Genomic DNA, 25365 nt, shown 5'->3' with positions numbered 1-25365 from the left:
TATTATTATTTTGCTGATTTCAGAGAGGAAAGGAGAGGGAGAGAGAGAAGCATCAATGAAGAGAGAGAATTATTGCTCAGCTGCCTTCTGCATGCCCCCTAGTGGGGATCTAGCCAGCAATTGAACTGTGTCCTGACCAGGAATTGAACTATGACCACCTGGTTCATAGGTCAAGGTTCAACCACTGAACTATGCTGGCAGGGTCACTTCTACTCCTCTCTAGTTTTCTTTCCCATAGAGAAAGGTACCCCAGTCTTTCTTGGTTTCTTTAGTCCCCTGCCATCATGGCTTGTCTCTTTTTTCTTCTTCATTCTAGCACTCCAGAATAGCAAGCATTCTGTGCCAGGCCTTCACCTCTCCTTTTGAGCCCTTTGTGACAGCATATATGAGGCCCTAGTGAAGGCTGAAGACGGCTCCCTTCCTAGGCAGCATTCTACCACTATGTTCTTCATCTGACTCCCACACAATGAAAACAGTCACTTACTCAGCAACATCAGATAGACATATTAATGAATGTCTATATTATGCCAGGCAAAATGCTAGGAAATACAACTACAGAGTGAAAAAGGCCCCTGATATCAAAAAGAATAATAAAAAAGATTTATAATTTATAAAGGGGCTTTCAATTTAATGTACCAAAGAATTTGTATGCATTCAATAATACAGGATCAAACTTGAAGAGAATGAATAAATAGAAATATTTTTTGCTCCTTTGATCTAGATGTATTTGCTCCGGACTCAGCCCTATTCCAGGGTGGGAATTTAAAATGCTATCTAAGGTTAATTGAATTTTGATTATTTAAAGTCTTCTAACAATCTTATAGATTGAATCTGGGAGGTAGTGTGCCTAATACTTACTCAAATTTATCCCCTTAAGTTCTTAGAGCTAATTGCTATGTTGGAATTTTTACCAATTCAACCAATGACTAAGATTTCATATTGAAAAGAGAAAGAGTTCAAGGATCAGTTATACACATACTAGTAGAAGCCAAGCAAGGATACCACTATGCTATTAAATATTAGCTTTAATATTTAATAGAACAAGGTATCCTGTTCAACCCTTCCCTTAACTCTTGCTTTCATTTTTAAAAGGAAAGTAAAACCTTGGTAGAGTTCAGGACTGTTTCACCTACTTCAGTTATTGATATGATGCATTTCTATTATCTCCTGCACAGAGAACAAATCAGTTTAACACACAGAAAAGTCAGAGCCCATTTTCTCAATATTTTCAACATTAGGATAGAGTTCAATTAGAAGTGAGATTGTGCCAAATACAGCATTTCATTTAGAAGAAGCCTCACTGAGTGCTCAGAGCTTATTTGAGCATTGACTGATCTTACCTAACGCCTGAGCAGCTGCATTGGGGGATTCCTCAATTTACTGAATAACATTTTGTTTAATAAAATGCATTTTCTATTTGACATTTAAGAATCTCTTTACAGTGTCTAAATTTCAGATTTCAAAATTCAGCATGAGGCTATGACATTTTGGGAATGGAGTGACCCACATTGGGCCATTACCTCTGCACACACAATGTGTAGATCTTCTGTGGCTGACTTTTATAACGGGGGGAATTAAGAAATACTGAATCCTTACAATGAACCAGGGTACATTTGCATCCTATTTAAGAACAATCTAGCTTAAACTGTAGGTTGGCATTACTATTTTAATTTTTGTCTGAGGAAATGGATGTTTGGAGATATTAAATAACTTCTCAAGGTCACTTAGGTAGGAATGAAGAAGCTAGGGTTGCTTCATACGCCTGCTCATGTCAAAGTGAGCAGTGTACACATAAGAAAACCTGAAGGCCCGGATTCTAGCCTCGTCAATGAGGTATTTTATTTCTCTGACAAGATCTTTCTCATTATTCAGGTGTTCACAATTTATTATCTACTTATGTTATAAAGTTCTGTGAGAAAAAATGAGATAATTTATGTAAAACTAATATTTAATAGCATAGTGGTATCCTTGCTTAGCTTCTACTAGTATGTGTATTACTGATCTTAAGTCTCCCACACAAGGCCAATATCATAAAATTGTGTCTGAAATATACTACAGTAGAATTCATGAAGCTGATGGCTGGAGATATGCTGCATTTCACAGAACTTTCTTCTTTTCAGTTGCTATAAAGTTAAGGAAGAACCTGGGAATATCAAATGTTTTGAGGCAAATGACTTCCCTAAGGATATATGGATGCCAACAGGTTCATAATGAGTAGCTTAGAGGATAGCATTTACAGTATACATAGCCACATAAGGAGGGATGTGTACATTTAATTTTAATGATTTTTTTCATTTTTTGTGGAGTGATATTTTATGTTGAGCACTTGTAACATCCTAGCTTATGCCTTAAACTGTCTTTAAATATAAAATAGAAGCACATTCTGAATATACTCTTTCTCCTTTCTAGCAAAACATTCTATGCCATCCTTATTCTTTTATTTTGAAACCAAAAATTATCATATGAGTGAGATCCAGGACTTTTTGACCCTGAAGTTTGCTGGGCTCATTTTTCCTGACTATTACAATAGCTAAAAGTCTATATTTTCCCTAAGTCTCATAACATCACTTTCACTTTAAGGTATCTGAAATATCCTTTAGCATCTAATGTTTAATTAGTCAATAAGTGTAAATACATAATAGTAAATGTCTATACTATTTTCTTTTTTGTCCCTTTTTTCTTTCTTCCTTTGTTTTCCATGGTTTCTATAGCTTACAATGTGGGATTCATTGCACATTCTTTCTTTTTCTAAAGTGAGAATAAGTCAGATCTGTACTCTTTGTACAAAGGAATGTTGACTAATGATTCAGTTAATTTTGAATTTCATTTAAGCAACAAATTATTTCAGTATAAGTATGCTCTCTTCAAATATTGTGTATTTATTCTAAAAATGATTTAAAGTTTACCTAAAATTTAATTGGGTGGCCTATATTTTTCATTGCTAAGTCTGTGTCCTATTAATAGTCAAACATTTTGCAATCCATGGGATATATACCTTTTTACTTTTGAGTTTGTTGTGTGCCTGGCTCAGATGGCTTTTATTCTACTTCACTGATTTCCTTGTAAGATTATCATTGTTGCTTATTAATTTGGGTCCCTTTAGCTCCTTCTGGGACAAAATTGAAAAAGATGAGAGTAATTTTCTCATTATCTGGAGGCCTGAACTTAGCTAATTATTTTTCATTTTATTCACTTTTCAATTTAGCCCTGTAGGTGGTATGATTATACATTTATTTCCTCAAGAATTATTTTTTAAATCATTAATAATGTTCTATATTGATACTTGGAATTGAGACCTCTATCAGTTTTTAATCTTCCTTGGTAAGTTACACTTTGGATAGCATTCTACTCTCCCTTTCACTGATATATTCTGTGCTAAATTACTACATGTGTCATTCTGTATTTGAAAAGCAATATGGCTACTGTTCTTTAGTTATATTTCTGCTATCTCATCTTGGAAGTTTATAACATTTGAACTTTACACATGCGTCCTTTTGGAAGTTGTATTTTATTTTTTAAATGCCAAAGGAGCCTCCCCTTGAGATATGCAAATTTATACATTGGAATGTTGTTTCAAATGCCACCCCCCACCACAATCACAAAATTAAAGTTTTATCTAAAATTTTCACTTTATTTTCAAAGACCCATCTGTAAGAATTTTTCACTCACAGAAATAAATATCTTACTAAATATCAAAAGAGCAAACTCCTTAAAGAAATCATTTTTATAATAGTTGCCCTATAACAGTGTACACCCTACAGAGCCTCTTTTTTTTGGGGGGGGGTGTGGGGGTGAAGTACACTGAAAGCCAGTAAGAAGTCAAAAATGCCAATATATTTTTAGCTCATAAATAAAAACCTATAATCTTAGAAATCTATTACAGCAGACTCTTACACATTTACCCTTAGAACTATAATATAGATGAAACCATAGTGTAGTCTTTGAAAAAAATCTATCTTCCCCTTTTGTGATTCGAGATCAAGGTCTGCATAGCTGTTCTATGTGGAGGAGTCATCGGTGATTTTAGTATATTTTCTTATATAACTACTTATACTCAAGGCATCTTAACATTAGGTGTAATTTCCTAGTGGCAGCTTCTTCTTCGGTTGTTGAGTCAATACATTTATATTGTTCCTCACAATAAGCAGAAGCAGCTTCATTTTGTAGGTTTAAAATTTGTATTTTTCAATGGCATTGCATTATTAAGCTAGTGTTGATGCCATTGATGGAGCAGGCATAGCATTCTTACACCAAGATATTTAAAGATTATTAAACCAAAAGAAGATAACCTTTATTCTGCAAGAAATAATATAAAACATTTATGTGAAATTACAAAAGAAAAAAAAAGAGAGAGTTTTTTTTTTCAGCAGCATCTTTTAAAAATGTGTCCTGCATTTAATTTTTGAAAAGGAAAACCATTCTATTTTGCTCAGTTAAATTGTGGAAAAGCTCTGAGAACCTGGAAAATCAAATGGAGTCAATAAATGAAAGCTTCAATTGTTAGAGTTCAAGACCTCTTCAGATAACTATGACCCCCCATAAGAAGTCAACTCTCATAAAACTAATTCAAGCAATTCCTGGTCTTAGATAGAGCCCTGCTTCCAGCGAGGTCAAAGGAAGGTGCCAGTACTTTGCAGTTTGATGATCATTCTCATCAAAGGTGGGAACTCTATGTAGGAGAAATGCTCAAGGCCCAATAAGTCCTATGCCTTTAAATATTGAATAATGTACTATACTGGAGCTCTTCCCATTTTCATTCATGTTCTACTGTTTATAAAAAGACATAACTGTATATTGTTGAGACAAAAGAAAGTTAGATAGATAAGAGTGGGACCATGGGAGGAGGAAGTGAAACTGGGAACCCAAAGAGGCAGAGTTACTAAGGCACCCCAACTGGGTGGAGAAGAAAGGGTGCACAGAGAGGCATGGATGTATGAATGTTGCTAAGACAGACAACTTGCAGATAACCAATCACAAGGTAGTAAGGCATATAAACCAATCCCAAGGATGTTGCTAAGGCAAAATTCTTTGAAAAGACCAATGAGGAGCTAGCAAGGCTGTCTCCACCCCCTAAATTAAAAGGCACGCTTCTGCTCAATGAATTCTGGTGGGGGAGCACATTCCTGTGCACAAGTGATTTATGGCCATGTGGACCTCAACACATGGACTAATAGACTTTAATTAGTTTGGATATTAAAATACTCCTGACTATAACAGAAAGGAAGCTCTGGCCACTGGCCTGGTCCTGGAATCCCTCAACTTCATTCGATTTTGGGAAACAATGAACTCAGACTCAAACCCCACATTTTGGTTTCATTATGACTTATTTTTCCCTCAAATTCACTTACCTGGGAAATAAAAGAGGAGAAGAAGATGGGTCTTTGTTCTTTGGTAAAAGGTAATAATTCTAACTCAGTCTGAACTTTAATAAATAAGATCATCTTAAAAGTGGTCAACACAGGGACATTTAGCTTTGTCCTCCATCCCTGAGCTACCTTGAACTCTTTTTCCAATTTTTCTCTTCATTTCTGTGTTCCTATTTCCTGTTGTCCCATGTTTGGAAGCATATTTGATCCATAAAAATAGAACTTAAAAACAGTGTATCTGTCCACTTGCTTGTATTGACATGGGATTCATGTTGCCCGTAGGCACTGAAGGAGCGAAGAAGATGGGTCTTTGTTCTTTGGTAAAAGGTAATAATTCTAACTCAGTCTGAACTTTAATAAATAAGATCATCTTAAAAGTGGTCAACACAGGGACATTTAGCTTTGTCCTCCATCCCTGCGCTACCTTGAACTCTTTTTCCAATGTTTCTCTTCATTTCTGTGTTCCTATTTCCTGTTGTCTCATGTTTGGATGCATATTTGATCCATAAAAATAGAACTTAAAAACAGTGTATCTGTCCACTTGCTTGTATTGACATGGGATTCATGTTGCCCGTAGGCACTGAAGGAGCAGTATTCGGGCACTCAGTCGAGACACCTCACATCAGAGCAGAACCTTCCCAAGACCTCAGGTAAGTCCTGGCTCTTACACCTGTATCATTGTTTTCACCATTGTTGATCATCCTCAATATATAAAGAACTAAAACAGAAAATATGCTACATATCTGTATGACGAATTGACATTTGCTGCTACATGGTAGATAGTCAAGTATTGAATGAAGGACAAGAAAATATGTCTTTTATTCTAAAAAATAACCATCTGTATATTGTTTCCAAATAAGCATACAATGAATGTATATTAGGAGTTTGGAAAAATAAAGGAAAAGGCAATTTTAGCGTAGTTAGGAGGAGGACTGAGAATCATAGACTTGCTGGAAAATCTGTCATAGACAATGAAATATATGGTGCATAGGCTTAAAGAATAGGGAAGCAGAGATTAGGAGAAATCTATTAAAGGTCAGGGAGTGTTACGTAAAGGAAATAACAGAAACAAATATGGACAGTAATCAGGGAAAGGCAGAACTTAATTGCCCTATGATGGACTCATCAATCCAATATTTCCAGTGGAATAAGCTGCTTCCTGTTTTTAAGAGTCACAGTTACATGTAAAAGCTCTCCCTACCGAGAAGATTGTGAGATGACAGTATTATCGGAAATTCTCCCGGGGGAATCATGGCAACTGTTGATTAAAGTTAAAATAGTAAAAACCAGTAACGGATCCATGGATGTTCTCAATTCAAAAAGTGAGTTAAGCTTTAGGAATAAAATACATTTTAGTCAATTTATTGTGGTGACCATTTTATACTATATACACATAATATATCATATTACATACCTTATACTAATACAATACTATATGTTGTTTAAAAAAATACTTTACATAATTAATTTTGGATGAGCAAATTACATTCTAAAATGCATTTGCTAGGGTATTTTTATAAAATATCAACATGAAATATTGCCATTTGGGACAATATAGATGGACCTTGAGAATATCATGCTAAGCAAAATAAGTAAGTCAGGAAAAGCTAAGAACCATATGATTTTACTGATATCCTATATAATAAAAGCCTAATATGCTAAGTGTCCAATCATCTGGTTGGCTGTTCAACCAATCAAAGCGCAATATGCTAATGATATGCTAACCACTTGCTATGACGTGGACTGACCACCAGGGGGGCAGACATTAGACTGGTCGACCAGTCGCTATGACGTGCACTTACCACCAGTGGTCAGATACTCTGATCAGTAGGTTAGCTTGCTGCTGGGGTCTGGCTGATTGGGACTGAGCAAAATGGGTCAGACATGCCCTGGAGCCCTCCCACAGTCCCTCCCTGGCTGGCCAGCCTCCCACATCCCTCCCCGGCCCCAGTCATGCACCAGAGGGGTCCCTTGGCCTAGCCCGCACTCTCTCACAATCCGGGACCCCTTGGGGGATACTGGAGAGCAGATTTCAGCCTGATCCCACAGGCTAGTCTGAGGGACCCCACTGGTGCACCAGGCCTCTAGAGTGGGATATAAAACTGAAACTCATAGACACAGATAGCACTATGGTGGTTTTTAGAGGGAAGGTGGAGGGTTTAGTAAAGGGTAAAGGGGGTCAAATATATGGTGAGGGAAGATGATTTGACTTGGGTAGTGGGCATACAATGTAATATACAGATCATGTATCATAGAAATGTAGACTTGAAATTTATATGAACCTATTAACCACTGTCAACCCAATTAATTAATTTGAAAAGGACAATATTGATATTTTAAAAATAAATCAAATATTACAATCATATTTAAAGCTGAATCAAAGTATCTACCTGAGAGACTTTGTCTTGAAAACGCTATAAAAATAGTAAGAAAAAATGTTATTTCATAAATATCAGCTTTAGCCCTTCCCATTTTGATGAGTGGGGAAAACTGCTCAAGTGAAAATAGAAAAATAAAGTAGAAAAATGTTAATGCCAAAATAGACATGCTTTCAAAAGTGTAAAATTTTCAGACGTTTATAGTTCTATGATAAAATTTCCTGAAGAACTCAGTTTCTCACTAGTAGAGCAACCCAGATTGAAAGAAGCTACTTAACAATAACAGAACGTGCCCTCTTGCTGTGATGAAGGTATCTATAATAATGAAAGCGTAATATGCAAATCAACCAAACGGCCAAACAGTGGAACAACCATTTGGACAACCTTCTGGACGAAGCCGGGGCTGCGAGGGCCAAAGCAGCCACTGGGGCTGCAAGAGCCTACCCTTGCACGAATTTCGTGCATCAGGCCTCTAGTTTGTTTATAAAATAGCCATGATAATTATTTACGCTAGGCCAAACCCCCAAAGACTTAGAAGGATTGAAGACTATGTGTAGTGTCTCATAGTGTGTTATAGTCTTGATTTATGACGCTTTTCTCAGGAATTTAACATTTTTGTGTAATTATTAATGTTATCCCTCTCCACCTAACGAGGTTGCAGGCTCCCTTAGAACAGATCTGCATCTTCTTTGCTTATTACCTTTAGTTCTGTAGCACCCAGCACTGTATCTCACACATTATAGTGTCTGATAAGTATTTGTTCACTTGAATTACTGAAATTTAGCAAAACTGAATACTGAGGACTACTAAATGCATGTATATAAGAAATGTGGCAGCATTTGTTATCCTATTGCTAAGGCATATTTAACAAACACTAATTTCAGTTGCTTTTGAACTGTTTTAATATAAATATCAGATTTAATGATTCATTCCATAAAAATTTTAAAAGTACTAAGTTCTAAAAGAAATTTTAACAAACACTAATTTCAGTTGCTTTTGAACTGTTTAAATATAAATATCAGAGTTTAATGATTCATTCAATAAAAAATTTAAAAGTACTAAGTTCTAAAAGAAACATTTTTTACTTCTAATATTTTAGTAATGATGTACCCATTTTTATGCTTTGTTGTTAGGAAAAGTATATTGCCCAAAGAGGAATAAGAACCAACTGCTATTTTAATTACCTTGCTGGTGTGTCTCAAAATTCGTAAGGGGAAATGTGGATGAAATTATATTAGTATATAGTGTACCTAGTTTTTAATTTTCTAATTATTCATCAGTGATTTAAAGATTGACTTAAGCTAGGCTTATCTGCTGCTGCTAAGAGCAGATTGGCAACCCTCAAGATGAGTGTTACTGATCTAAATTCCACAACTGAAACATAAGCAAAGCACAGTAGTGATGGGGTTATTCAATTATTTATGTGTGTACTGGAGATTAAAATTAGAGTGTCTGAGATCTTTACAAGTTTTGCTGACAATTTTCCTTTCAGGGCAATAGAAGCACTCCTAGTTGACACCTAATTTTAAGCAACAAGGTGGGATGGTTGGGCAGGTAATTAAAATGGTAATTTGGGGAGTAAGTAGACACATTGCTTTTGCTTTTGTCAAAAATAAAAGGCTTTAGAAAGGAATATCCCAAAACATTTATTATAGAGTACAGGTAATATTTTAGTGTAGAAATATAGTATAGTTATATAATTTATTTATTCAACAGATGTTTGATGAATGCTTAATATGTGCCGAGTTCTGTGCTAAGTTTCCATGTTCATTTTAAACCTACACATGTTGGTTTTCTTTGACTTTTTTTTTTATTTCAGGTGAAATTGTTTTTCAATAGAGCCTGTGTTTTAAAAAGCTAAAAACAAAACATGCTGAATGGTGAATAAGGACATAATGCCATATTTGCCTGGGATAACTCATGTATGAATGTTCTTCCTTTTATATTTTTAAGTTAATTTATAAGTAAAATATTACAGTTCAGTAGGGTTTCTGCACTCTATGGTGAGAAGCGATGAAATCCATTATGTAATGCCCACTGCCCAAAGATTGTTTGAATCCAAGTTCCATTAACTGCTCCAAAACTAAGACAAGAATCTTGACTTGGAATCAGTAAATGAGTTTAATATTTAATGATGTAATTGGCATCTTTTCATCGTTTCTATTCTTGCATGAATATAATTTAAAATTACTCTCTGGAAACCCGTTGTTCTAATATACATCATTTTTAAGTTCAAGGAAAAGCCACCGTTTATTAAGTAGATGAGTATTTTTCTCTGAGATATTTTGTCAATAAAGGAGTAAAATACTTTGCTGGTATTGTTCTACTAATTAGAGAAAAAAAGAAGAAAGTAGTATTTTTCTCCTCTCCTCCCCATCCTTCCCCTCTCTTCTTCCCTCCCTCTTTCTTCCTTCCTTCCTTTTATTCTTTCATTCTATGTATGCATTTATACATTTATCTAGTGTTAGTAACAAATGAACGTTATGAGAAGCTTCTTTTAGCTTGCAAACATGGGGAAACAAAGACAATTGATCTAGAAATTTCTTTGAGATAATGTGAAAGAAGAAACCACAATGGCATGTGCTAGTGAGCAGAAAACAAGAAAAAATGGAGTAAACAAAAAGAATGTGATTTGCATCTGAAGAAAGCTCATTGTAGCCTGAAATGATAAGACAGTAAAATTTCTTATATATTCAAGTCACAGTTGGCATTAATTTTTTTTCTTAAAACACTTTTCGGTTCAATTCATCATTGAAACCTCAAATAATTCATGAGTGCCTACTGTTTCTTTGGCACTTTGTTAAATATTTAGCAAAAACAAGACATATGATGTTTAAGTTCTACTTAAGTTTCTACTTAGTAATTGCATCCTGGGATTTACTTTAAAAGAATTCTGAATTCTTGCCTCTGAATGTTGAGATTTCTTCTAAGACCGAGGCTTTTCATTTTTAGTCTGAGAATTGCACAACCTTCAATGCAAAATCTTGTTGCATCTTTGCTATGTAAAAACCATGAAAACCAGAATCACTTGGAAAAACAAGCAGACTAGAGTTCAACAGTAATGCTTCTCTGCTATATAATCTTTGGGCAAAAATAGTCAGAAATTCATTGCTGTGAATTTAATACTTTTAAAATGAACACTTTTATAATTTTTTTCTTTGAATGCAAAAAATGGAAAATTAGGTTATGAATTTTCTTCTAAGTTTCTGTTGAATTTTATAGTCTGTGATTTCTTTATTACTTTTTATATTTTGAGTAGATGAAACAGGAAGTTATTCCTGCAGAGTGTGTTAAGGATCCAATGTTATTTTCTTCAGTATTGTTAGTCAGTTTATTAAGCACCACTTATTAACATTCATTAAATAACCTAGTATTTTCCAACACAAAATGATTGCACATTTGTCAGATACTTCTCATACTTTCTATTTTAGATTGTGTTCTAATGATCCAATTTCTATTTCTAATTCCAATATCATTTTAATAAAAATAATTTTAGATTAAGTTCTAATTTTTAAAAAAATCTTCCACTTTATTTTATTTTTAAAATCTGGTAATTGTCTAACATACTTTTCTCCCCCAATTATTTTGACATAATGTTTTAACTTTCAAGAGATTCTATTGAGATTCTTGCTGGATTTTTATTACATGTTTTCATTACTTTGTGAAATATTGGAAGTTTCATGATATGATATATGTATGAGTTTATTTTTATCCAGGAATATCTCCAATTCTTAAATTTTCAAGTAAAGAATATCAAATGTCCATTTTATACATCCCTCTCCCTGAAATAATTATAAAATACAGGCATTAAATAATATAGCATTTATATTAATATGATAATCTAGCAACATGAATTATATAGTTTAAAGGTGTCGCTACATGCCAATAACATTATTTATTACACCTTAATACAGTTGATGACAAGATTAAAATCAATTAACAATTTCCTACTTATGTTTCCATAGCACAATATTTCACAAATTTTGTGTAAAAGGTAGATAATCCTATAAGATCTGAGACCACACCTCTTTCCCAGCATCTTATTCTATGGCTACAGTGGCAAAGGATACCTGAATATAATGAAAAAAATTCTGATTAAATAATTAGTAAATACTAAAATGGAATAAATGAAGAGCCCTGAAATCTTTAATATATTTTAATCCTCTAATCCCAAATGTCAGACATAGTAAAAAAAATGCTACAAAAAATGTACACATTTAATATGGACATTTTACTGTTAAACATATGAGTAATAACTCTAACCCCTTATCCTCAGAAACAAACTAAATCTTATCAATTATTTGATAAAGAAACTGTGTTTTTCCTCCCACTTTATAAGATAACTGAATTGAATTTCCATGAATGTCAGATTCATAATCTGTTTTAGAACTTTAATCCACTTTTATTAAGTTTTTATCTGACTTCTGTTTAAATGGTTCAATAATATCCAAACTTAAAGAATAACATTTTAGAAATAAATGGCAGCAGAGTAGGAGGATGCTGCATGGACATGCTCCCAGGAACAAGCTGGAATTACAACTGAAATACGGAAAGGCTTCCTGAATAATCAATGGAAAACTCACAGGGGAGAACTCTGATACCCAAGGACCGAAGGTGGAGACTGCATAGAGTGGTGGAAGTAGGAAAGGGCTGACTGGGCACCCACAGACAGCAACTGAAGTCCTGAAGAGATATCTCACCTGGGGGTGGGGGGTGGGGGGAGGTGCCACTGAGAACTTTGGGATCTAATCCCGAAGCTAGGCTTCCCAGCAGAGAGCACCAAACTGAGGTAACATCTAGCTGTGAAAAGCAGTGGGGTACTGTCTGCCATGGAGTGGCAGATGAAAGTTTGGGCACCCTCTTACAGGGCCAAAGCACAAATATTCCCTGTGGAGCCACCCACCTTGTGCTCTGGCAGAGGGAGGGTGAAGTGGACAGGAGCTGTGAGAGCAGAACCCTGGACTGGGGACTTGGGGGATAGAGCTCAGAAGGCAGACACCCCAAATTTCCTGGGTTGAGTCATTCCCTCATGCAGTGGAGGACATCTTTCCCATATAGACATCTGCCTTACCTAGGGGGAAGATAGACAACCCTATTGGAAATAACCTTGCCCTGAGGCCACTTAAGAGCTTAAAAGTAACAATTAGCCTCTAGGCAGAAACAACTGCCCCATCCTGTTGGAAAAAAATAACAACTCTCCACACCTGATGATGATTGCCTTGGGACAATTCAAGTTGGAATCCTAGCAGTCTGTAGGCAGAGGTGGTCTCTGGAGGCTTTGAGTCTTTGCCTGATCCAATTAGTCAAAAGCAGCCTTTAACACTGTCCTGCACTAGAGATTGAGAGGTGTAGAGGATCTACGGAATACATAGTCACAAACCCAAACAGACAACCAAAATGAGGAAACAAAGAAACAACCCCCAAATGGAAGAACTAGCAAATTCTCCAGAAGAAGAGATAAATGAAGCTGAGATAAGAAATTTATCTGAAACAGAGTTCAGAGTAATGATGTTAAAAATGCTCAACAGTATGAAAAAAGTTATAGTAACTATGAAAAAAGAACAGTCTGATATAAAGAATGACATAACACAAATAAAGAACACATTGGAAGGAATACACAATAGATTAGGGGAAGCTGAGGATTGAATCAGTGAATTAGAAGACAGAGTTGAGTTTTTTTCACTCAATTAGAGAACCAAAAAGAAAAAAAAAACAATTAAAAAACAGGAGGACAGCTTAAGGGAGCTGTGGGATGATGTGAAGCGTAACAATATTAGAAGAGTAGGTGTGCCAGAAGAAGCAGAAAGGGAGAAAGGAATAGAGAAGGTGTTTGAAGAAATTGTTTGGGTCCAGCCCCAGCAGGTCCAGGGATTCCCAAAGGTGTGGACGGAGTTGGCGAAGAAGGAATAACAGAGGCCAGGCGGAGGGACTCCACTAATCAGTAATTAGTGGGATAATTTGAGACCATGTAATTTGTTTCTAATCCAGAAAACTTTCAGTAATTGTAGCATTGACATTTGTCTGAATCAGTTGTCGATGTAATCTTCACCAAGCTTTCTTTTTAAAAGCGTTATTTAAAATTTTTGTAATCTCTTTTTTAATCAATGAGTTTGCTTGTGAATTTAGTTTGGTGAACCTCCAGAAGTGTTGCTATCTTTAAAAAAACACACCTTTTATTGATTTTAGAAAGGAAGGTAGAGGGAGAAAGATAGAAACATCAATGATGAGAGAGAGTCATTTGATCGTACTGGATCCAGCCCACAACCCGGGCCTGTGCTCTGACTAGGAATCGAACAATCATCTTCTAGTTCATAGGTTGATGCTCAGCCATTGAGCAACACTGGCTAGGCTAAAGTTCAATATTTTCTTAAAACAATTTTTTATGTTTATTACTTCTTTTGGATTTTCTGCCTTTTTTCTGTTATAATTTTGGGAACTGTTGAGTTTTGTCTTTACGGTTTTTGCGTTTTATTTTTTTTCTGATTTAAATACTTATTATTTAAGTTCTCACCCAAGTAGAGAGGGAAACATCTATGGGTGCCCTCTTCATTTACCTCAACTGGGCACTGAACCTTCAACCCAGGTATGTGCCCTGACCAGGAATCAAATCAGCAACCTTTTGGTGCAGAGGGTGATGCTCAACTGAGTCAATCTGAATGGACAGTTTTTGTTTTGTTTTGTTTTAATCCTCACCCAACAACATGCATTTTAGAGAGGGGGAGGAAGAGAGAAAGAAACATTAATTCGTTGCCTCCCATATTAACCAGGTCTGGGGATCAAACCTGTGACTTAGGTATGTGCCCTGACTGGGAATTGAACCTACAACCTTTTCGGTGTATGGGACAATGCTCCAGCCAACTGAGCCACAGTGGCCAGGGCTTTCTTGAGGTTTTGACAATTGCATATGTAATTTTTTACATTTAAATTTTGATCCATCTGTAATTAATTTTGGTGTATAGGGTAAGATTGGTCCCCATTTATTTTAGGTGGCTACATGATACCATTTACTGAATTACTCATTTTCTTCCCCTGTTAATATCTTGTGTATTTTTTAGTTTTAATTCTTAGAATTAACAGTTAGCATAATTTATCTAAAAGTGGCAAACTTTGTTTTTTCTTGGCCTGAAAATGCCCTATAAATATTACCATGTGCTATTTTCTCATGCTAGTGGGCTTTCCATGATAGTCTACCTTGAGATCATGTCTGGTTTTTATTTTTGTTTTTGGGGAATTATGTCTCTGCTTTGATGACTAATAAGCTTTGGGAATGGAACAAATTTAAAGAACTATGTTCTTTTTGTAGACACATAGGGAGTTCATTGTTCCCCTCTGAAGGAGCCAGAAAGAAATAGTTGATGAATTTTTAATGTTTCCTACATCCTTCGTGATATCGTACTATGTTAGTACAGTTTTGGTAATATTATTATACTTAAAATCCTTTTATTCTTGAAATATTAATGTTTATTGCATATAATATTATTATATGTAAGATCATTTTTCTTGAATAATTTGTGCTTATTGCATGCAACATCATATTTAAAATCATTTTTCTTGAGATATTAAAAAAGAATAACATTTTATATTATAAATAATTAACCAATGGAAATAGTAGGGGCCACAGATATACTGTTTAAGGTGATATAGATTTGGAGGTGTATCTGCGAAAATTAATTTAAAATACACATTTTGACATTCAGATTTTGAAATTAAATAATGTGTCAAAGTAAAAGAATTGTGAATAAAAAATGACAAGTGATTTTCCTTGTCAAGTTTACAAATATTCTGTAAAATGTGTGATTTGTTTTTTTTTAAAAAAAGACAACAGACAGATATTTGTTTAAAGTATCTTAGTCAGAACCTGACATCACTATCACTCCTCACTCCTGCCAGGGATTTTTTTTTTTTTTAAGCACAGGCTTTAACTATGTTTTTAATTGCTTTTTAGAAAGAGAGGATGGGAGAGGGATAGAGAGATAGACACATCCATGAGAGAGAAACATCATCTATTAACTGCCTCCTGCACAGTCCCTACTGGGGATCAAGCCCACAATCAGGGCATGTGCCCTGACTAGAATCAGACTTTGACCTCTTGGATCCTGTGTGGACTCTCAACCACTGAGCCACACTGGCCGGGCTCTGTCAGGGATTTTATGAAGATGTTCAAGAGGCCCATAGGGATGAAAGTTTCAAAGTTTGTTTCTGAGTGGAAAAAAAGAAGAAACGTCATTTGAACATGCCCAAATCACTTTTGTCTAAGTGCTATTAGTGATATAGGAGTCCCTCAATATCACTTTCAACTTCACTACTGAGAAAGAGAGAGCTGATCAAACTGTTTACTGTGGTTCTCTCTACAAAATAGCTCTGGATCTATGGCCTCGCTGTAAACTAGCTGTTCTGAGTGATGGTGCATGTGAGCCTGAGGGGACTCTTGTCCTGAATTCCTGTGGTCAAGGGAACACAGGTCATTGCAGCCCAGAGCAGAGCACTTATCCAAAGCCCAATTCAGGGGTACAGTGTCTTCTCACACTAGTGCTTTTTACGACTGTATTATATTTTCTGTATTCTGCCTTCTTTGGCTCTTTTCTCTAGTTTTATAGTTGAAGATAATTTTGAAACTGCCTTCCAGCTACCTTTCTTTTGCAGACAAAACTATCTTAAACACTTCTTTTCTCAAAATATAGGTAGTCAATCTTGAATTACTACAATCTCAAAATGTATGTACTTATATATCATCCCTTACTTAATTTTCCTTCCTCAGACTAATGCCATTTATTCTGTGGACATTTTTCTCGACCAGCAGAAGTCAGTTGATGGAGGAAATGTCTTATTTCTTCATTTTGATTAATTTCTTTAAAGTGTAAAAAGTATTTTGAAAATGTTCAAGTTTACAAATGTTTACTCTGTGTGCTTGGCAGTTTACAATATTCATGATTTTCATTAAAGCTCTCTCATCTCCACAAAATAGGGACTCTTTATTGAGGGATATGTATATGCTCAGTTTGTAGAAATGTCTTTATTAAAACTCCATCATTAATATTGAAAATGTATAAAAGATTTATCAAGTAAACTTATGACCTACTTTCATGTGTATTATGAAGGGAAACAACATAAGAAATGAAGTAAATCAGTTTACAAATGAGAGTAAATAATTGATGCCAAGAAATAATTTCATTAAAAGCCAAAAAATAAATAAGGCAATCAAAAATCATTATAAATGTCATTTGGCTTTTTTTTTTATTGCTTAAAGTATTACAAAGGGTATTACATATGTGTCCTCTTTTTTGATTTTCCCTATTCTTTTTACCCCCTGTCAAAATTTCACCCTACTTATATACCCTATGTCCAATCCCCTGCTCTAAATCCTTATACACCTTTCCCTTATCTTCCTTCACTATCCAAATTTTTTTCTTCTTCTTCTTCTTTTCTCTCTCTATTGTTTATTGTTGTTTGCTCGATTGACGAGTATATTGGGGGTTTTTTTAGGATCGTTTGTGAGGTTAGTCTGCTTATTCTTTTTATTTTTCTCCCCCCGCCCCCCGGTTATTTCTGTGCTTCTGTTTTCCCTTGCGTCGCTTGTTATTATTGGTTGTTTGTAGTTTGTATTCATCTCCAGGAATCTGCTGCTGTAAATTGTTGGTATTAGTGGCGGTTCTTTAGGAGTTTTCTCCTCATATAAATAGTCTCTTCCCCTCTTATACTTCACTCTCTTTTCTCTCTTACTTTTTTTTTCTTTTTTTCCTCTTCTTTTTTTTCCCTCCCTTTTTCCAATTTTATTTTTGCACTCCTTTTTTTTTCTTTTTTCTTTCTTTCTTTTTTGTCTTCTACCTTTTTCTCTTCTTTCTTCCTTATCTCCTAACTCTCTTAGCTCGGGTGGCCACCTTTATTTGGGGTTATTGATATCGTAAATACATTCGTGTTCAGTGCCTGGTACGTTGTGCCTTGTTGTGTTGTATTTTGTGCCTTTAAATCAACGCAGCAGATTCAAGCAACAGCGGCCTCCTGATCTCCACACGCTCTGTCTGGGGAACAGTTACTGTGTGTGAAGCCTCCCTCCACCTGCCAGAAGAGCCACCACAGCTGTGAACAGCACCCACCAGAGGCCCTGCTATCAACGGAGGAGCCACTGCTACCACAACCGCCCAAGGAGCAACCACACCCCGAGGAACCACTGCCACCCAGGGAGCAGCCACTGAACGACTCAACATCTAGATATGTCAGTGAGATCAAACATGGGTAGACAAAGAAACCCCCAAATGAAAGAAAAGGAGGACTCGCCAGAAAAGCAGCTAAGTGAGACAGAGGCATGCAACATGACGGAAAAAGAATTCAGAATAAGGGTCTTAGAGTACATGCACCGGTCGGAGGAAAAAATCAATACCATATGCAAGAAGCTAGAAGAAACAGATGAAAAAATCAACAACTTAAGTAAGGCCCAAGAAGAAATGAAGAGTGATATAGCTGCCATAAAAAACTCCATTGAAAGTATCAACAGTAGACTAGGAGAAGCGGAGGACCGAATTAGTGAATTAGAAGACAAGGAAGCAAAACACACCCAAACTGTACTGCAATTGGAGAAAAAAATTAAAAGACAGGAGGAGAGCCTAAGGGAGCTTTGGGACAACATGAAACGAAACAACATACGAATAATAGGGGTGCCAGAACAACAGAAAGATGAACATGGATTAGAAAACCTATTCGAAGAAATAATATCAGAAAACTTCCCTGAGGTGGGGAAGAAAAAAGTCACACAAGCCCAGAGAGTCCCAAACAAGGTGAATCCGAAAAGACCCACACCAAGACACATCATAATTACCATGGCAAATGTTCAGGACAAAGAGAGAATCTTACAGGCTGCAAGAGAGAGACGGAAAGTTACATACAAGGGATCTCCCATTAGATTATCAAATGATTTCTCAACAGAAACACATCAGGCCAGAAAAGAATGGACGGAAATTTACAAAGTGATGCAAAGCAAAGGACTGAATCCAAGAATACTCTATCCAGCAAGGCTTTCATTCAAAATTGAAGGGGAAATAAGAAGCTTCACAGACAAAAAAAGGCTAAGGGAGTTTATCACCACCAAGCCAGCCATGCAAGAAATGCTAAAGGGACTGGTGTAAAAAGAAGAAATAACAAGCTCAGAAAGAAAACAGCCACACACACAAAAAAAGAAATGGCTACAAACAAGTACCTTTCAATAATAACTTTAAATGTAAACGGACTAAATGCTCCAACCAAAAGACATCGAGTGGCTGAATGGATAAAAAAACATGACCCATACATCTGCTGTCTACAAGAGACCCACCTCATTAGAAGGGACTCACACAGACTGAAAGTGAAGGGATGGAAAAATATCTTTCAGGCAAATGGCTTTTTTTTTAATGGCAAATATTTTTATTTATTCCTACCTAGTTGTTTGTTTTTAGTTGACTAATGTTATCTTTTAGTCCATCATAATAATTTTTTATTTTTACTCTTAAGGATTCCTATGTTTTTCCCTTAGGCTTGAATCACCAACCAGGTCCTTGATAATGGAGGCTCCTCGAGGGGTCCAGGTGCGAGCTGCTGCAGGAGACTTCAAGGCCACCTGCAGGAAGGAGCTCCACTTGCAGTCTACAGAGGGCGAGGTGAGTTCCCAGGGTAGCAGGTGGCTCTTTACTGGTGAGAGTCCTTCCTCTCAAAGTGTATGCATATGGTTCCAGCTGAGACATAGAGCAGTGATAGCGAACCTTTTGAGCTCAGCGTGTTAGCATTTTGAAAAATCCTAACTTAACTCTGGTGCCGTGTCACATATAGAAATTTTTTGATATTTGCAACCATAGTAAAACAAAGACTTATATTTTTGATATTTATTTTATATATTTAAATGCCGTTTAACAAAGAAAAATCAACCAAAAAAATGAGTTTGCATGTCACCTCTGACACGCGTATCATAGGTTCGCCATTACTGATATAGAGAGCTGCTTCTTAAGATAGCAATGATGACCATATTAATACCCCTTCTTGAATATGAAATTTGGTAAACCTAATGTTATTTTCTTAAGTCAAAGCTCTATTTTATATTGAAAGATATTCATATGTCAAGAATGAATGGGGCATCTGAGTTCCTGTAGTTTCAAAATTGGCAGATACACATACTAAATGTCAAGATACTATCAAGAATAAATTAATCTTTTTTTAAGTTATATTTTGGTCTTGAAAACATTTTCGCAAAAAGTTCCTTGAATGTTTGTTTCTATAAAATTAATGCCTAGTTCGGCTGGCATGTCTCTGTGATTGAGCATGGACCTATGAATCAGGAAGTCATCAATTCCTGGTCAGGGGAGAGGCCCAGGTTGCTGGCTGATCCCTGGTAGGGGGCGTGCAGGAGGCAGCGATCAATGATTCCCTCTTATCATTGATGTTTCTATCCCTCTCTCTCTCTCTCTTCCTCTCTCAAATCAATGAAAAAATATATATTTTAAAAAAATAGTACCTATATATTTTTTAAAGGAAAACAAAACGAAAATTTATTTTACTATTTAACCGTATTGTTATTTCCTGGGTTAGGAGATACTCTTTAATAGTCTTTTCTGTTCACTTTATTTCCCCTAAGAATCTCCTTTAAGTCTATTGTCATTCTTTTAAAAACCATCTGTTTTTTCACTGTCTGCTCTAAAGAACCTTTTGTCTTCGGTCTTCCACTCTTGCACTCTATTCCCTTTACCTTATTGCTCTAAGCATGTGATTGTTGTGTCTGCAGAGTCGCATTTTTGTCAATTCTGGCAAATGACTCAGCAGATGTCTTCACATAGTACCTCTCCTCATTGTCTCTGTGGACTTTTTCTGGAACTCTGAAGAAATGCTAAGGCTTTGCATTGTTTTGCCCTCAGATCCCTAAGCCTCTCCTTCCTGCTTTCTATTTCTTTGCCTCCTTGTGCCTCACTCTGTTTATTTATTCAGATCTGCAGGCCCAGGTTCCTCTTCGGTATCTTATCGCATACTTAATCCCTACATTGAGCTTTTAATTTTACTAATTATGTTGTTCATTTCTAGGATTCTCATCTGTTGTTTTTTCAAATCTGCATGGACATTTTTGTAGTTTCTCTTTTGTGTTCTTGTTTGTTTTTAATTCTACCTTAATTATTTCAAAGCCTTCTACATAATACATATTCTATTCTGTATATTTCTACTGTGACTCCCAAAGCCCTTGAAGGGCTAAATCTGTTGTATAGCTGTTTATGCCAATCAATTCCCTTAGTATTTTCTTCCTTTGTGTGCTTATTTATTTTGTATTATGAGCTTAGGAAGTTTAAATTGAGAAGAAAAAGAATGGAAGGCTAATTTAAGAGCTGTTCTGGAGCATTTTACCTCTTCAGATGTAAAGATGAGAGCATAAATTAATAGAATCAAAGGGAGACATTCTTTTTTTTTTTTTACTTTTATGCCATTATCTCAGTTGTTGATTCAAGATACATTTTAATTATATATTTTGTTTCATTTTTATAAACAAAGTCATTGTCAGAACCACATTAGCATCTTATTACAACTTATGTGATCTAGAAATATGCTTTATGATATTTAAAAAATATATCCATATTACCTTCTAGGGTTCTTTCCACTTCTATTACAGACTACAATACTTTGTCTTCCACAGCAAGACAGAAAACTTTCTAAATATCTCACATCCCTTTTAAAGAGTTGCTTTTATCATGCTAATAATTCATTCAAATTATTCATAGTGAATCATCCCATAAGAAATATTGGTGGTTATTAATCTTTGTTCTTTTCTTACTTATGCACTACTTTACTGATATTCTTTTATTCAAAATATCAGCAAATTCCTTGGGTCAATTACAGGTTGGCATTTAATTGTGAATTGAGTAAAATGCTATAAATAAATCATATCCAGAGGTATTCAGCTGTGGTCATTTTTATATTAATAAAACAAAGATGTAGAAAGGCACAGCACTTTATAGTAGAATAAATAACATGTAATTTTCCTACAAAGAAATGTGAAATGATATAAAAATCTTTCTCTTTGCTTCATTGACTTTGCCACAGAAAGGTAAACTGATCATTTATTAAACAATATAGAAATATGTCAAATCTATCTTTAGATAGTTTTTGAACTAGTTAAAATCAGAACAGGCATAGCATTGAGGTTACCAAAATAATGGACAATGTGTGTAAAATGAAATTACACTCAAAATCAGCACTGTATAAGATGCAGCTATTTCTCACAGTGTTACAAGGAATTTCAAATTCAGCTCTGAGGACCATGTGAATCATAGCTGTAAGGACGCTGGACATGTTATAATAGTATATGCAAAGCAATGATGTAGTTACATGTTGCAAGATCACAGAGGAAGGAGAAAACAATTTTTATTTTGCAAACTGATAAAGATTTTTCCTACAGCAATAGGTCTGATTTCAACAGGGAAGGATGGGATAAATGAATTCTTAGTGGAGAGAACACAATGGCCCATGAGTTAAAACCTCAGGGGTGTAATTTTGAGTACCAGAAAGAGTTTCCAAACAAATGGATTACATGGTTTATAGGACAATATAGACTAGAAATATCAATTTGAGAAGTTGGAAAGTGAACAGTATTACCAGCAGACAGAAAGAGATACGAGCAAGCCCATGAGCAAGCACATCCATGCTGCGGGAGCCTGGAGAAGCTGAGCCATCTTGGGTTGAAAGAATCAATATATATTGTCCCTTTTACCTCTTGACTTATTTTCTATCTAAGCCAATAAAATATAATTTTCTCTTTTTGAAGGCCCTCTTCATTTTAATTTATCTATTAATCAAATATGCCTCCCTTATGTGGGTGAGGATACAGTTTGGATATCAGAAGTTTATGGAATTAAGTATTGTCATGGAGCTAAATATTGTCCTGAGCAGCCCCTAAGTGGATAGGAGAGCTGGAGGGTAGTGCTATAAAGCTGAAGTGGGCCAGCCACACACCATAAGGTTCAAGGCTAAGGCCACTGATGAGGTCTCTACATCTGTGCTTGCTTTCCAAGGCTGCCACCTGCTTGCCCTTCCTGTATAAAAGCAGCGACTCTCTGCATTCATTCCCTCAGGCTACACCAGTGGAAAGACAATGAGCTCCCAACTATAAAAGCCAGTGTAGCAGCACGGGGTCAGCAAGGCTCTGCAAATCACCGGGGCTAACCAGTGACAAGTATTTCTGTGTTTATTCATAAGTGAACCATTCACAATATCTTATAGTCATTTGATCGACCCCACATGACCTCCTTATCCACATGTTCTTTAGCTTTCCATGTTCCACTGTTTATCATCTAAGTCTCAAGTTTCCTTGGGCAAAACACCAGCCCTAACAGGTCTTCAGAGATCTCACCTCCAAATATGCAGACCCAAACCCCACCATTCCAGAGCTTGCCCCTATACTATTTTTAAAACTTAAGAATGACTTGCCATCACAATGCACCCTGTCTCAGAGGAGAAGATAGCTGTAGAGCATTGGGGCTGTGCCTTGGGAATGTAATTTGCTCAACAAAGCATGGCAGCTAAGCCAATAGGAGTGTTTGTTGTGTAGTCTTTCTCACTAGGCCACATGATAAAGCTCCGAGGACTGGAGAATGCGAAAATGAATTAAAATGCAGTTTTCCCCCGTAGATATTTTTGAATGCGGACACCATTCGGCTGGGAAATCTGCCCACCGGCTCTTTCTCGTCTGCACCCAGCTCTCCCAACCCTCGACAGACAGTGTACGAACTGTGCGCCTGCCCCAACGGCAAACTCTACCTTTCTCCGGCAGGAGTGGGTTCCACCTGTCAGTTCAGCAGCAGCATCTGCTTGTGGAGCTGAAGTGACTGATTCCTCCTCACACCAGAATAGCCTTTTGTTCCTGTCTGTCTGCTTCACGGTTCTGCTCGGTTTCCCTTGTGATCAGTCCAGAGCTGCTTCAAATGGTCCACGGAGCAACTTCTCCCGGCGTCAGCAGGGATTCGCCTCCACCTTCTCGTGTGAGTTACTGTCCCGCTCAGCACAGAGGGGGTGCGTGGCAGGACAGCGGAAGCTCGTCTTCAGCAGGAAAACTGGATCATAACTTTGGCTCAAAGGGAGAATAACATAGGTGCCTTTGCTACATGAAGTGAAGCACACAGTTTTAGATTTTTGCAGGACCTGGATATGAACTGCACATATGTCCATTACCTAGATGAAATTCCCTATGTCCAGTGGCAAGATGAAATGGTTAACCCTGTGAGAAAACTAACACGACAGTCTGAAAGCACAATTTTCCATTCATCTTTTTAGATGTACACTTCCCCCGCCCCGAGAATTTTAAAATTTTAAAGCATTATGTAATGCTTGCTTTACTAAAAATTAAATTCAATACATGGTTTTTAACAAAACAAAACAAAATAAGACAGAATCCCACCCTGAGTTTTGTTTCTTTAAATTCAATGTGTTGTTACTCGTTGTCTACTATGTCAAGAATTTTGTACATTAGCTAATTTTGAAAGCACTCAGCAATATATTTACAGAATTAACCATATGCCACCCTGCTGTCATTGGTCAGGTCTGAATGTCCTTATGTAATATTTACTTGGCTATTGCATGTGACATATTTACTTTTAGCAAAACATCTAATTTATTGCGATATAAGAAAGGATTAAGAGGGGCATACAGGTAGGTGGTGTAGATCCACATGCTATTTGTTACACGTAGGTTCTAATGGTACAATTTTTGTTTGCACCATTCACTTTATCCTTGACTCAGACTGATAAATTCAAACATCCTCTAAATAAATACTAATGTGCTGCATAGTGCTGAGAATGGATTCACTTTCCATTGGAGTACCATCTTCAGAAGTATATCTATGTATTTTTCACTGGAGATCAATATTTAAGGACAGTAGAAATTAAATTTAAAATTCCTGCTCAAGTAGTAAAAGAAATATAAATGCTAACAAATGTTGAAAATGTGTTTACATCATTAGATTCATATTTTAAGGAATTTGTTCTTTCAGCCCTTAACATTTACTTTTGTCAGACTCTTAAGCTGCCCTCCTACCAGAAATCATGGTTTCTTCCATTCTTCACTGCTTATTTTTGTAAATTAGCTTCTAAAACACAACACCAGAATACTGTAGGTTCATTTATACAATACTTCTTAACTCAAATTTTTTTGAAACTTACAGAATCCAAGAATGTAAAATTCTATTAAACATTTTCTATTGTGGGAAAATGACTTGGTTACTATAAGGTAAGTCCTTAATTTTCATATGTCAATCAATCTTCCCAGGCCCTCCCATGCACACTGTTCCAGGTGCGTGCGAGCCTCATTCTGAGGGACCCTGACTGTAGACACTGGAGTTCAGGCCTCTGTAGCCCAAAGTAAAGTGGGAGAGTGGGACTTGTTGAGGTTATTGGGGTAGTGGAAGCAGGAAAATGGGTAATGTAAGCAGTGAACCATTTAGCCAGAATTATCTTCTTTGCATGATCCATCATATCAAGTAATTGAGAAAGCTCCATTTCATTAAATAAGTTCTATACTCAGCAGAAGAAGCAGAAAGCTGGTGCAGTCTTATTACTTTTAAAAGAGAATTTAACTTGTGTTTGGGGTTCCTTAAATAAACCTTTAAATCAATATTGGAGGAAGAATTA

The 25365-nt window shown here is 36.1% G+C and overlaps 1 protein-coding gene across 1 annotated transcript in view; it reads left to right on the top strand.

Annotated features, from left to right (window-relative positions):
• SGCZ (sarcoglycan, zeta) overlaps positions 1-24046 on the top strand; it is a 141483-nt gene extending 117437 nt beyond the window's left edge. Inside the window, exons 5-7 of the mRNA XM_014537932.1 lie at positions 5944-6016; positions 19248-19371; positions 23372-24046. Coding sequence (XP_014393418.1) covers positions 5944-6016; positions 19248-19371; positions 23372-23563 — 389 coding nt within the window. The 3' untranslated portion in view covers positions 23564-24046. The remainder of the gene's footprint in view (positions 1-5943; positions 6017-19247; positions 19372-23371) is intronic.
• Positions 24047-25365: the final 1319 nt, after the last annotated feature.

This window comes from Myotis brandtii, unplaced genomic scaffold, assembly GCF_000412655.1.
Source record: "Myotis brandtii unplaced genomic scaffold, ASM41265v1 scaffold185, whole genome shotgun sequence".
NCBI classification, from domain to species: Eukaryota; Metazoa; Chordata; class Mammalia; order Chiroptera; family Vespertilionidae; genus Myotis; species Myotis brandtii.
This window is presented reverse-complemented; position numbering and strand designations above follow the sequence as displayed.